At 42.4% G+C, this 15,582-nt stretch overlaps 1 protein-coding gene across 3 annotated transcripts in view; it reads right to left on the reverse strand.

The window, feature by feature from the left end:
* LOC139571612 (glutaredoxin 3-like) overlaps positions 1–15,582 on the reverse strand; it is an 84,294-nt gene that overhangs the window by 5,443 nt on the left and 63,269 nt on the right. For all 3 annotated transcript variants that reach the window (XM_071394640.1, XM_071394641.1, XM_071394642.1), the window contains 3 exons: positions 12,377–12,438; positions 11,012–11,069; positions 6,590–6,642 (listed from right to left, as the gene is read on the reverse strand). In XM_071394640.1, the coding sequence (XP_071250741.1) occupies positions 6,590–6,642; positions 11,012–11,069; positions 12,377–12,438 (173 nt within the window). The remainder of the gene's footprint in view (positions 1–6,589; positions 6,643–11,011; positions 11,070–12,376; positions 12,439–15,582) is intronic.

The raw sequence follows: 15,582 nt of genomic DNA on the forward strand, positions 1-15,582 counted from the left end.
TTATAAACACAGACATATTAACCATCACATCATATTATAAACACAGACATATTAACCATCACATCATATTATAAACACAGACATATTAACCATCACATCATATTATAAACACAGACATATTAACCATCACATCATATTATAAACACAGACATATTAACCATCACATCATATTATAAACACAGACATATTAACCATCACATCATATTATATTATAAACAAACTTTTCTCCGTCTCCATTCATTCCCTTAAGATCTGTACTCCTCAGCAGTGAACACTAAGGAATATCCCACTGGAGTTAACATGTGATTGAAATTTATCAGAATCTATATTAATATTTAACACTAAATATAACATCAAGTCATCTTATCTAAATAAATAAACAACAACATGATACAGTGGTGTTATTTTACCCTGCGCTGTTCATTATCAAATCAAATCAAATGTTATTTGTCACATACACATGGTTAGCAGATGTTAATGCGAGTGTAGCGAAATGCTTGTGCTTCTAGTTCCGACAATGCAGTAATCACCTCATCATGATATAGTGGTGTTATTTTACCCTGAGCTGTTCAGTATCATGATATAGTGGTGTTATTTTACCCTGAGCTATTCATTATCATGATATAGTGGTGTTATTTTACCCTGAGCTGTTCAGTATCATGATATAGTGGTGTTATTTTACACTGAGCTGTTCAGTATCATGATATAGTGGTGTTATTTTACCCTGAGCTGTTCAGTATCATGATATAGTGGTGTTATTTTACCCTGAGCTGTTCAGTATCATGATATAGTGGTGTTATTTTACCCTGAGCTGTTCAGTATCATGATATAGTGGTGTTATTTTACCCTGAGCTATTCATTATCATGATATAGTGGTGTTATTTTACCCTGAGCTGTTCAGTATCATGATACAGTGGTGTTATTTTACCCTGAGCTGTTCAGTATCATGATATAGTGATGTTATTTTACCCTGCGCTGTTCAGTATCATGATATAGTGGGATCGTACCCTGTGCTGTTCAGTATCATGGTATAGTGGTGTTATTTTACCCTGAGCTGTTCATTATCATGATATAGCCCTATGGTGGCAGTGGAACAGCTCCGGGGTTGGTCCGCAGGTAGTATAACTTTTCATTACATTTCATTATAGTACAACGGTTTGATTTGTCTAATCTTAGCAATTTCTTCTTAGCTAGCTACATAGCCGTCTTTGTATCAAAGATAATTGCGTAATTATCGTATTTCGTCGTCCTAACGCAGTCTACACTGCTATCTGCCCAGCAGCTAGCCAGCTAGCAAACGTCCACCGTCTACCGAATAGCAGCACTGTAGCAACTATTACACTCAACTGAACGACTTGATTAGTGTAGTGTTAGCTAGCTACATAGCTGTCTTTGCTGTCTTCGTATCCAAGATAATTGTGTAGTTTAGAGTGTGTAGTTTTAGAGTGATTATCTTAATTTACCGAGGTTAGCTAGCCAGCTACTTGTCGTCCTTAACGTAGGAGACACTGCTAGCTAGCCAACAGCTAGCCAACGTCTACCGAATACAACCCGGTCGCATTCCGCTTCGCTCCACAGGTAGTATCACATTTTCATTTCATTTCATTACAGTACAACGGTTTGATTTGTTTGATCGTAGCTAGCTACACAGCTAGCTACATAGCCGTCTTTGTATCAAAGATAATTGTGTAGTCTAGAGCGATTTTCTAGGTTAGCTAGCCAGCTACTGTCGTTCTTTTAACGCAACGTAACGTAATCAACACTGCTAGCTAGCCAGCTAGCCCCCGAATAGCAGCACTGTAGAAACTATTACACTCAACGGAACGACTTGATTAGTGTAGTGTCAACAACGCAGCCACTGCCAGCTAGCCTACAAAGTCAACAACGCAGCCACTGCCAGCTAGCCTACTTCAGCAGTACTGTATCATCTTAATCTTTTTAGTCTATAAGATTCTTGCTACGTAAGCTTAACTTTCTGAACATTCGAGACGCGTAGTCCACTTGTCATTCCAATCTCCTTTGCACTAGCGTAGTCTCTTCTGTAGCCTGTCAACTATGTGTCTGTCTATCCCTGTTCTCTCCTCTCTGCACAGACCATACAAACGCTCCACACCGCGTGGCCGCGGCCACCCTAATCTGGTGGTCCCAGCGCGCACGACCCACGTGGAGTTCCAGGTCTCCGGTAGCCTCTGGAACTGCCGATCTGCGGCCAACAAGGCAGAGTTCATCTCAGCCTATGCCTCCCTCCAGTCCCTCGACTTCTTGGCACTGACGGAAACATGGATCACCACAGATAACACTGCTACTCCTACTGCTCTCTCTTCGTCCGCCCACGTGTTCTCGCACACCCCGAGAGCTTCTGGTCAGCGGGGTGGTGGCACCGGGATCCTCATCTCTCCCAAGTGGTCATTCTCTCTTTCTCCCCTTACCCATCTGTCTATCGCCTCCTTTGAATTCCATGCTGTCACAGTTACCAGCCCTTTCAAGCTTAACATCCTTATCATTTATATCCCTCCAGGTTCCCTCGGAGAGTTCATCAATGAGCTTGATGCCTTGATAAGCTCCTTTCCTGAGGACGGCTCACCTCTCACAGTTCTGGGCGACTTTAACCTCCCCACGTCTACCTTTGACTCATTCCTCTCTGCCTCCTTCTTTCCACTCCTCTCCTCTTTTGACCTCACCCTCTCACCTTCCCCCCCTACTCACAAGGCAGGCAATACGCTCGACCTCATCTTTACTAGATGCTGTTCTTCCACTAACCTCATTGCAACTCCCCTCCAAGTCTCCGACCACTACCTTGTATCCTTTTCCCTCTCGCTCTCATCCAACACTTCCCACACTGCCCCTACTCGGATGGTATCGCGCCGTCCCAACCTTCGCTCTCTCTCCCCCGCTACCCTCTCCTCTTCCATCCTATCATCTCTTCCCTCTGCTCAAACCTTCTCCAACCTATCTCCTGATTCTGCCTCCTCAACCCTCCTCTCCTCCCTTTCTGCATCCTTTGACTCTCTATGTCCCCTATCCTCCAGGCCGGCTCGGTCCTCCCCTCCCGCTCCGTGGCTCGACGACTCATTGCGAGCTCACAGAACAGGGCTCCGGGCAGCCGAGCGGAAATGGAGGAAAACTCGCCTCCCTGCGGACCTGGCATCCTTTCACTCCCTCCTCTCTACATTTTCCTCTTCTGTCTCTGCTGCTAAAGCCACTTTCTACCACTCTAAATTCCAAGCATCTGCCTCTAACCCTAGGAAGCTCTTTGCCACCTTCTCCTCCCTCCTGAATCCTCCTCCCCCTCCCCCCCCTCCTCCCTCTCTGCAGATGACTTCGTCAACCATTTTGAAAAGAAGGTCGACGACATCCGATCCTCGTTTGCTAAGTCAAACGACACCGCTGGTTCTGCTCACACTGCCCTACCCTGTGCTCTGACCTCCTTCTCCCCCCTCTCTCCAGATGAAATCTCGCGTCTTGTGACGGCCGGCCGCCCAACAACCTGCCCGCTTGACCCTATCCCCTCCTCTCTTCTCCAGACCATTTCCGGAGACCTTCTCCCTTACCTCACCTCGCTCATCAACTCATCCCTGACCGCTGGCTACGTCCCTTCCGTCTTCAAGAGAGCGAGAGTTGCACCCCTTCTGAAAAAACCTACACTCGATCCCTCCGATGTCAACAACTACAGACCAGTATCCCTTCTTTCTTTTCTCTCCAAAACTCTTGAACGTGCCGTCCTTGGCCAGCTCTCCCGCTATCTCTCTCAGAATGACCTTCTTGATCCAAATCAGTCAGGTTTCAAGACTAGTCATTCAACTGAGACTGCTCTTCTCTGTATCACGGAGGCGCTCCGCACTGCTAAAGCTAACTCTCTCTCCTCTGCTCTCATCCTTCTAGACCTATCGGCTGCATTCGATACTGTGAACCATCAGATCCTCCTCTCCACCCTCTCCGAGTTGGGCATCTCCGGCGCGGCCCACGCTTGGATTGCGTTCTACCTGACAGGTCGCTCCTACCAGGTGGCGTGGCGAGAATCTGTCTCCTCACCACGTGCTCTCACCACTGGTGTCCCCCAGGGCTCTGTTCTAGGCCCTCTCCTATTCTCGCTATACACCAAGTCACTTGGCTCTGTCATAACCTCACATGGTCTCTCCTATCATTGCTATGCAGACGACACACAACTAATCTTCTCCTTTCCCCCTTCTGATGACCAGGTGGCGAATCGCATCTCTGCATGTCTGGCAGACATATCAGTGTGGATGACGGATCACCACCTCAAGCTGAACCTCGGCAAGACGGAGCTGCTCTTCCTCCCGGGGAAGGACTGCCCGTTCCATGATCTCGCCATCACGGTTGACAACTCCATTGTGTCCTCCTCCCAGAGCGCTAAGAACCTTGGCGTGATCCTGGACAACACCCTGTCGTTCTCAACTAACATCAAGGCGGTGGCCCGTTCCTGTAGGTTCATGCTCTACAACATCCGCAGAGTACGACCCTGCCTCACACAGGAAGCGGCGCAGGTCCTAATCCAGGCACTTGTCATCTCCCGTCTGGATTACTGCAACTCGCTGTTGGCTGGGCTCCCTGCCTGTGCCATTAAACCCCTACAACTCATCCAGAACGCCGCAGCCCGTCTGGTGTTCAACCTTCCCAAGTTCTCTCACGTCACCCCGCTCCTCCGCTCTCTCCACTGGCTTCCAGTTGAAGCTCGCATCCGCTACAAGACCATGGTGCTTGCCTACGGAGCTGTGAGGGGAACGGCACCTCAGTACCTCCAGGCTCTGATCAGGCCCTACACCCAAACAAGGGCACTGCGTTCATCCACCTCTGGCCTGCTTGCCTCCCTACCACTGAGGAAGTACAGTTCCCGCTCAGCCCAGTCAAAACTGTTCGCTGCTCTGGCCCCCCAATGGTGGAACAAACTCCCTCACGACGCCAGGACAGCGGAGTCAATCACCACCTTCCGGAGACACCTGAAACCCCACCTCTTTAAGGAATACCTAGGATAGGATAAAGTAATCCTTCTCACCCCCCCCCCCCCCTTAAAAGATTTAGATGCACTATTGTAAAGTGGCTGTTCCACTGGATGTCATAAGGTGAATGCACCAATTTGTAAGTCGCTCTGGATAAGAGCGTCTGCTAAATGACTTAAATGTAAATGTAAATGTAGTGGTGTTATTTTACCCTGAGCTGTTCATTATCATGATATAGTGGTGTTATTTTACCCTGAGCTGTTCAGTATCATGATATAGTGGTGTTATTTTACCCTGAGCTGTTCATTATCATGATACAGTGGTGTTATTTTACCCTGCGCTGTTCATTATCATGATATAGTGGTGTTATTTTACCCTGAGCTGTTCATTATCATGATACAGTGGTGTTATTTTACCCTGAGCTGTTCAGTATCATGATATAGTGGTGTTATTTTACCCTGCGCTATTCATTATTATGATATAGTGGTGTTATTTTACCCTGAGCTGTTCATTATCATGATATAGTGGGATCGTATACTGCACTGTTCATTATCATGATATAGTGGTGTTATTTTACCCTGAGCTGTTCAGTATCATGATATAGTGGTGTTATTTTACCCTGAGCTGTTCATTATCATGATATAGTGGTGTTATTCTACCCTGAGCTGTTCATTATCATGATATAGTGGTGTTATTTTACCCTGAGCTATTCATTATCATGATATAGTGGTGTTATTTTACCCTGAGCTGTTCATTATCATGATATATGGGTGTTATTTTACCCTGAGTTGTTCATTATCATGATATAGTGGTGTTATTTTACCCTGAGCTGTTCATTATCATGATATAGTGGTGCTATTTTACCCTGAGCTGTTCAGTATCATGACATAGTGGTGTTATTTTACCCTGAGCTGTTCAGTATCATGATATAGTGGTGTTATTCTACCCTGAGCTGTTCATTATCATGATACAGTGGTGTTATTTTACCCTGCGCTGTTCATTATCATGATATAGTGGTGCTATTTTACCCTGAGCTGTTCAGTATCATGATATAGTGGTGTTATTTTACCCTGAGCTGTTCAGTATCATGATATAGTGGTGTTATTTTACCCTGCGCTGTTCATTATCATGATATAGTGGTGTTATTTTACCCTGAGCTGTTCAGTATCATGATATAGTGGTGTTATTTTACCCTGCGCTGTTCAGTATCATGATATAGTGGTGCTATTTTACCCTGAGCTGTTCAGTATCATGATATAGTGGTGCTATTTTACCCTGAGCTGTTCAGTATCATGATTTAGTGGGATCGTACCCTGTGCTGTTCAGTATCATGATATAGTGGGATCGAACCCTGCGCTGTTCAGTATCATGATATAGTGGTGTTATCTTACCCTGAGCAGTTCATTATCATGATATAGTGGTGCTATTTTACCCTGAGCTGTTCATTATCATGATTTAGTGGGATCGTACCCTGTGCTGTTCAGTATCATGATATAGTGGGATCGAACCCTGCGCTGTTCAGTATCATGATATAGTGGTGTTATCTTACCCTGAGCAGTTCATTATCATGATATAGGGGTGTTATTTTACTCTGAGCTGTTCAGTATCATGATATAGTGGTGTTATCTTACCCTGCGCTGTTCATTATCTCCAGTATCTGAAGACTGAATCCACATTTGGCTTGCTACAGATACAGGAAGAAAAACAGACTTTAGAAATAAAACAGATAACTTAATCATACCCATGTATCTTAACAAAGAACACGTTATAATCAACATATTAACTAATTTCAGATCCTCCAACAGGTGAGTCCAACACAAAACCATTTTATTGCAGAACAAAATCACAGGAAGTAATGTTTCTGGTCATCATTTTTATTTTTTTTAAAGACAAAGATAATTTCAAATAGCTAAAATAAAAATGTTGCTTTCTGAGTGAGTAGGAGAAATGCTTTCAAGATAACACACGGTTAAGTGGCGGCAGGTAGTCTAGTGGTTAGAGTGTTGCGCCAGTAACCGAAAGGTTGCTGGGACGAATCCCAGAGCTGACAAGGTAAACATCTGTCATTCTGCCCCTGAACAAGGCAGTTTAACCCACTGTTCCTAGGCCGTCAATGTAAATAAGAATGTGTTCTTTACTGACTTGCCTAGTTAAATTAAATAATTAAAATAAACTACTCTGAAGCAGGAGAAGTTGGGACTTCTTCACTCCAGAACGAATAGCACCAAACTAAAGCTTTCATTGAGCAAGTTTCAACTGCTATTGGGTTTCACAGGACCCACTTAGAAAAGGTCTTTTAAGAAATGGAGGCAAAACGAATAAAAGATCCATATCTAAAAATAAAAACCCAGCGAGTGAAAAGGGAGAGACGGGATTCACAGGGGACCTGGTTTAAAGTGCTCTGAAGATATCTGTTCATCTGTGAGCAGCAGCAATCAATAGGTGTATGAAGAGGTAGGAGGGGGGTACTCCTGAACCATTAGTGTGTGTGTGTCTGGGGGGGGTACTCCTGAACCATTAGTGTGTGTGTGTGTGTGTGTGTGTGTGTGTGTGTGTGTGTGTGTGTGTGTGTGTGTGTGTGTGTGTGTGTGCGCTCTGCTCTGTGCAGAACATTATTGATTTCAGATTAGCCTCATCTCTGTTGACATGTATGCAATACCAATTGTCCTTATCTACTAGATTGGCAGAGTATATAGGCCAACTGTTACCTCTTGAAGTACTGTACTGGAGTTATATTAGAATAGTATTATATAGTAATGTACTGGAGTTATATTAGAATAGTATTATATAGTAATGTACTGGAGTTATATTAAAATAGTATTATATAGTATTATATAGGCCGACTGTTACCTCTTGAAGTAATGTACTGGAGTTATATTAGAATAGTATTATATAGTAGTATATAGTAATGTACTGGAGTTATATTAGAATAGTATTATATAGTAATGTACTGGAGTTATATTAGAATAGTATTATATAGTAATGTACTGGAGTTATATTAGAATAGTATTATATAGTAATGTACTGGAGTTATATTAGAATAGTATTATATAGTAATGTACTGGAGTTATATTAGAATAGTATTATATAGTAATGTACTGTAGTTATATTAGAATAGTATTATATAGAACAAACACAAGCCTCAGTTTATTGTCCATCTATGTTTATGCATAGTATTTATTTGTAAGTCGCTCTGGATAAGAGCGTCTGCTAAATGACTTAAATGTAAATGTAAATTTACAATTAGCTGCAATTATATTCAAGTCCTATTCTCCTTTCCTTTTCCATTTTTTTTTTTTTTTAATCTTTATTTAACTAGACAAGTCAGTTAAGAACAAATTCTTATTTCAATGACGTCCTAGGAACGGTTGGTTAACTGCCTTGTTCAGGGGCAGAACGACAGATTTTTTACCTTGTCAGCTCGGGGATTCGATCCAGCAACCTTCCGGTTACTAGTCCAACGCTCTAACCACTAGGCTACCTGCTGGTTACTAGTCCAACGCTCTAACCACTAGGCTACCTGCCGCCCCCATTCTATTCCATGAATTAAGTACACAAACCAAACAAACACATAGGTTCATTGCCCTGTTATGATATAGTGACACCCACGTACCTCTTTATTGCCCTGTTATGATATAGTGACACCCACGTACCTCTTTATTGCCCTGTTATGATATAGTGACACCCACGCACCTCTTTATTGCCCTGTTATGATATAGTGACCACTACGTACCTCTTTATTGCCCTGTTATGATATAGTGAACACTACGTCCCTCTTTATTGCCCTGTTATGATATAGTGAACACTACGTACCTCTTTATTGCCCTGTTATGATATAGTGAACACTACGTACCTCTTTATTGCCCTGTTATGATATAGTGACACCTACGTACCTCTTTACTGCCCTGTTATGATATAGTGACACCTACGTACCTCTTTATTGCCCTGTTATGATATAGTGACACCTACGTACCTCTTTATTGCCCTGTTATGATATAGTGACACCCACGTACCTCTTTATTGCCCTGTTATGATATAGTGACCACTACGTACCTCTTTATTGCCCTGTTATGATACAGTGAACACTACGTACCTCTTTATTGCCCTGTTATGATATAGTGACACCTACGTACCTCTTTATTGCCCTGTTATGATATAGTGACACCTACGTACCTCTTTATTGCCCTGTTATGATATAGTGACCACTACGTACCTCTTTATTGCCCTGTTATGATATAGTGACACCTACGCACCTCTTTATTGCCCTGTTATGATATAGTGACACCTACGTACCTCTTTATTGCCCTGTTATGATATAGTGAACACTACGTACCTCTTTATTGCCCTGTTATGATATAGTGACCACCACGTACCTCTTTATTGGCCTGTTATGATATAGTGAACACTACGTACCTCTTTATTGCCCTGTTATGATATAGTGAACACTACGTACCTCTTTATTGCCCTGTTATGATATAGTGACACCTACGTACCTCTTTACTGCCCTGTTATGATATAGTGACACCTACGTACCTCTTTATTGCCCTGTTATGATATAGTGACACCTACGTACCTCTTTATTGCCCTGTTATGATATAGTGACACCTACGTACCTCTTTATTGCCCTGTTATGATATAGTGACCACTACGTACCTCTTTATTGCCCTGTTATGATACAGTGAACACTACGTACCTCTTTATTGCCCTGTTATGATATAGTGACACCTACGTACCTCTTTATTGCCCTGTTATGATATAGTGACACCTACGTACCTCTTTATTGCCCTGTTATGATATAGTGACCACTACGTACCTCTTTATTGCCCTGTTATGATATAGTGAACACTACGTACCTCTTTATTGCCCTGTTATGATATAGTGACCACTACGTACCTCTTTATTGCCCTGTTATGATACAGTGAACACTACGTACCTCTTTATTGCCCTGTTATGATATAGTGACACCTACGTACCTCTTTATTGCCCTGTTATGATATAGTGACACCTACGTACCTCTTTATTGCCCTGTTATGATATAGTGACCACTACGTACCTCTTTATTGCCCTGTTATGATATAGTGACCACTACGTACCTCTTTATTGCCCTGTTATGATATAGTGACACCTACGTACCTCTTTATTGCCCTGTTATGATATAGTGACCACTACGCACCTCTTTATTGCCCTGTTATGATATAGTGACCACTAGGTACCTCTTTATTGCCCTGTTATGATATAGTGACACCTACGTACCTCTTTATTGCCCTGTTATGATATAGTGACCACTACGTACCTCTTTATTGCCCTGTTATGATATAGTGACACCTACGTACCTCTTTATTGCCCTGTTATGATATAGTGACCACTACGTACCTCTTTATTGGCCTGTTATGATATAGTGACCACTACGTACCTCTTTATTGCCCTGTTATGATATAGTGAACACTACGTACCTCTTTATTGCCCTGTTATGATATAGTGACCACCACGTACCTCTTTATTGGCCTGTTATGATATAGTGACCACTACGTACCTCTTTATTGCCCTGTTATGATATAGTGAACACTACGTACCTCTTTATTGCCCTGTTATGATATAGTGACCACTACGTACCTCTTTATTGCCCTGTTATGATATAGTGACCACTACGTACCTCTTTATTGCCCTGTTATGATATAGTGACCACTACGTACCTCTTTATTGCCCTGTTATGATATAGTGACCACTACGTACCTCTTTATTGCCCTGTTATGATATAGTGAACACTACGTACCTCTTTATTGCCCTGTTATGATATAGTGACCACTACGTACCTCTTTATTGCCCTGTTATGATATAGTGACCACTACGTACCTCTTTATTGCCCTGTTATGATATAGTGACCACTACGTACCTCTTTATTGCCCTGTTATGATATAGTGACCACTACGTACCTCTTTATTGCCCTGTTATGATATAGTGAACACTACGTACCTCTTTATTGCCCTGTTATGATATAGTGACCACTACGTACCTCTTTACTGCCCTGTTATGATATAGTGACCACTACGTACCTCCTTATTGCCCTTCATGAACAGCATGACTGGACTCCTGTTGATGGTCGACTTCAACCTGGAGGTTATAAGGACAGTCCATAAGTCACACAATACAACGTGCCATCTTCAACGTGTGTGTGAGCGTGTGTGTGTGTGTATGTGCGTGTGTGTAAAGGTGTGTTTTACCTGTGCTCCAGTGTGTGTGTGTATATATAAAGGTGTGTTTTACCTGTGCTCCAGTGTGTGTGTGTGTATATAAAGGTGTGTTTTACCTGTGCTCCAGTGTGTGTGTGTATATAAAGGTGTGTTTTACCTGTGCGCCAGTGTGTGTATATAAAGGTGTGTTTTACCTGTGCTCCAGTGTGTGTGTGTATATAAAGGTGTGTTTTACCTGTGCTCCAGTGTGTGTGTGTATATAAAGGTGTGTTTTACCTGTGCTCCAGTGTGTGTGTGTGTATAAAGGTGTGTTTTACCTGTGCTCCAGTATGTGTGTGTATATAAAGGTGTGTTTTACCTGTGCTCCAGTGTGTGTGTGTATATAAAGGTGTGTTTTACCTGTGCTCCAGTGTGTGTGTGTATATAAAGGTGTGTTTTACCTGTGCTCCAGTGTGTGTGTGTGTATAAAGGTGTGTTTTACCTGTGCTCCAGTGTGTGTGTGTATATAAAGGTGTGTTTTACCTGTGCTCCAGTGTGTGTGTGTATATAAAGGTGTGTTTTACCTGTGCTCCAGTGTGTGTGTGTATATAAAGGTGTGTTTTACCTGTGCTCCAGTGTGTGTGTGTGTGTATATAAAGGTGTGTTTTACCTGTGCTCCAGTGTGTGTGTGTATATAAAGGTGTGTTTTACCTGTGCTCCAGTGTGTGTGTGTATATAAAGGTGTGTTTTACCTGTGCGCCAGTGTGTGTATATAAAGGTGTGTTTTACCTGTGCTCCAGTGTGTGTGTGTATATAAAGGTGTGTTTTACCTGTGCTCCAGTGTGTGTGTGTATATAAAGGTGTGTTTTACCTGTGCTCCAGTGTGTGTGTGTGTATAAAGGTGTGTTTTACCTGTGCTCCAGTGTGTGTGTGTATATAAAGGTGTGTTTTACCTGTGCTCCAGTGTGTGTGTGTATATAAAGGTGTGTTTTACCTGTGCTCCAGTGTGTGTGTGTATATAAAGGTGTGTTTTACCTGTGCTCCAGTGTGTGTGTGTGTGTATATAAAGGTGTGTTTTACCTGTGCTCCAGTGTGTGTGTGTGTATATAAAGGTGTGTTTTACCTGTGCTCCAGTGTGTGTGTGTATATAAAGGTGTGTTTTACCTGTGCTCCAGTGTGTGTGTGTGTATATAAAGGTGTGTTTTACCTGTGCTCCAGTGTGTGTGTGTATATAAAGGTGTGTTTTACCTGTGCTCCAGTGTGACAGCCTTGGGACAGGTATTCTGTAGCTCTCCAGATTCAGCTAGTTCCTACAACAGGTATCAACACTGAGATGGGTCACTGCAGAGGCCCTTTGTTCTACTGTACCTACACAGTAACACACACCTACAGTCTGAATCACACTAACACACACCTACAGTCTGAATCACACTAACACACACCTACAGTCTGAATCACACTAACACACACACCTACAGTCTGAATCACACTAACACACACACCTACAGTCTGAATCACACTAACACACACACCTACAGTCTGAATCACACTAACACACACCTACAGTCTGTATCACACTAACACACACACCTACAGTCTGTATCACACTAACACACACACCTACAGTCTGTATCACACTAAAACACACACCTACAGTCTGAATCACACTAACACACACACCTACAGTCTGTATCACACTAAAACACACACCTACAGTCTGAATCACACTAACACACACCTACAGTCTGTATCACACTAACACACACACCTACAGTCTGAATCACACTAACACACACACACCTACAGTCTGAATCACACTAACACACACACCTACAGTCTGAATCACACTAACACACACACACCTACAGTCTGAATCACACTAACACACACACACCTACAGTCTGAATCACACACACCTACAGTCTGTATCACACTAACACACACACATCTACAGTCTGAATCACACTAACACACACACACACACACACCTACAGTCTGAATCACACACCTACAGTCTGTATCACACTAACACACACACACCTACAGTCTGAATCACACTAACACACACACCTACAGTCTGAATCACACTAACACACACACCTACAGTCTGTATCACACTAACACGCACACACACACACACACACCTACAGTCTGTATCACACTAACACACACACCTACAGTCTGTATCACACTAACACACACACCTACAATCTATATCACACTAACACACACCTACAGTCTGAATCACACTAACACGCACACCTACAATCTATATCACACTAACACACACCTACAGTCTGAATCACACTAACACACACACCTACAGTCTGAATCACACTACAACACACCTACAGTCTGAATCACACTAAAACACACCTACAGTCTGAATCACACTAAAACACACCTACAGTCTGAATCACACTAAAACACACCTACAGTCTGAATCACACTACAACACACCTACAGTCTGAATCACACTAAAACACACCTACAGTCTGAATCACACTAAAACACACCTACAGTCTGAATCACACTAAAACACACCTACAGTCTGAATCACACTAAAACACACCTACAGTCTGAATCACACTAAAACACACCTACAGTCTGAATCACACTAAAACACACCTACAGTCTGAATCACACTAAAACACACCTACAGTCTGAATCACACTAAAACACACCTACAGTCTGAATCACACTAAAACACACCTACAGTCTGAATCACACTAAAACACACCTACAGTCTGAATCACACTAAAACACACCTACAGTCTGAATCACACTAAAACACACCTACAGTCTGAATCACACTAAAACACACCTACAGTCTGAATCACACTAAAACACACCTACAGTCTGAATCACACTAAAACACACCTACAGTCTGAATCACACTAAAACACACCTACAGTCTGAATCACACTAAAACACACCTACAGTCTGAATCACACTAAAACACACCTACAGTCTGAATCACACTAAAACACACCTACAGTCTGAATCACACTAAAACACACCTACAGTCTGAATCACACTAAAACACACCTACAGTCTGAATCACACTAAAACACACCTACAGTCTGAATCACACGAAAACACACCTACAGTCTGAATCACACGAAAACACACCTACAGTCTGAATCACACTAAAACACACCTACAGTCTGAATCACACTAAACCACACCTACAGTCTGAATCACACTAAAACACACCTACAGTCTGAATCACACTAAAACACACCTACAGTCTGAATCACACTAAAACACACCTACAGTCTGAATCACACTAAAACACACCTACAGTCTGAATCACACTACAACACACCTACAGTCTGAATCACACTACAACACACCTACAGTCTGAATCACACTAAAACACACCTACAGTCTGAATCACACTAAAACACACCTACAGTCTGAATCACACTAAAACACACCTACAGTCTGAATCACACTAAAACACACCTACAGTCTGAATCACACTAAAACACACCTACAGTCTGAATCACACTAAAACACACCTACAGTCTGAATCACACTAAAACACACCTACAGTCTGAATCACACTAAAACACACCTACAGTCTGAATCACACTAAAACACACCTACAGTCTGAATCACACTAAAACACACCTACAGTCTGAATCACACTAAAACACACCTACAGTCTGAATCACACTAAAACACACCTACAGTCTGAATCACACTAAAACACACCTACAGTCTGAATCACACTAAAACACACCTACAGTCTGAATCACACTAAAACACACCTACAGTCTGAATCACACTAAAACACACCTACAGTCTGAATCACACTAAAACACACCTACAGTCTGAATCACACTAAAACACACCTACAGTCTGAATCACACTAAAACACACCTACAGTCTGAATCACACTAAAACACACCTACAGTCTGAATCACACTAAAACACACCTACAGTCTGAATCACACTAAAACACACCTACAGTCTGAATCACACTAAAACACACCTACAGTCTGAATCACACTAAAACACACCTACAGTCTGAATCACACTAAAACACACCTACAGTCTGAATCACACTAAAACACACCTACAGTCTGAATCACACTAAAACACACCTACAGTCTGAATCACACTAAAACACACCTACAGTCTGAATCACACTAAAACACACCTACAGTCTGAATCACACTAAAACACACCTACAGTCTGAATCACACTAAAACACACCTACAGTCTGAATCACACTAAAACACACCTACAGTCTGAATCACACTAAAACACACCTACAGTCTGAATCACACTAAAACACACCTACAGTCTGAATCACACTAAAACACACCTACAGTCTGAATCACACTAAAACACACCTACAGTCTGAATCACACTAAAACACACCTACAGTCTGAATCACACTAAAACACACCTACAGTCTGAATCACACTAAAACACACCTACAG

Source organism: Salvelinus alpinus, chromosome 3, assembly GCF_045679555.1.
Source record: "Salvelinus alpinus chromosome 3, SLU_Salpinus.1, whole genome shotgun sequence".
In the NCBI taxonomy this organism is placed as follows: domain Eukaryota; kingdom Metazoa; phylum Chordata; class Actinopteri; order Salmoniformes; family Salmonidae; genus Salvelinus; species Salvelinus alpinus.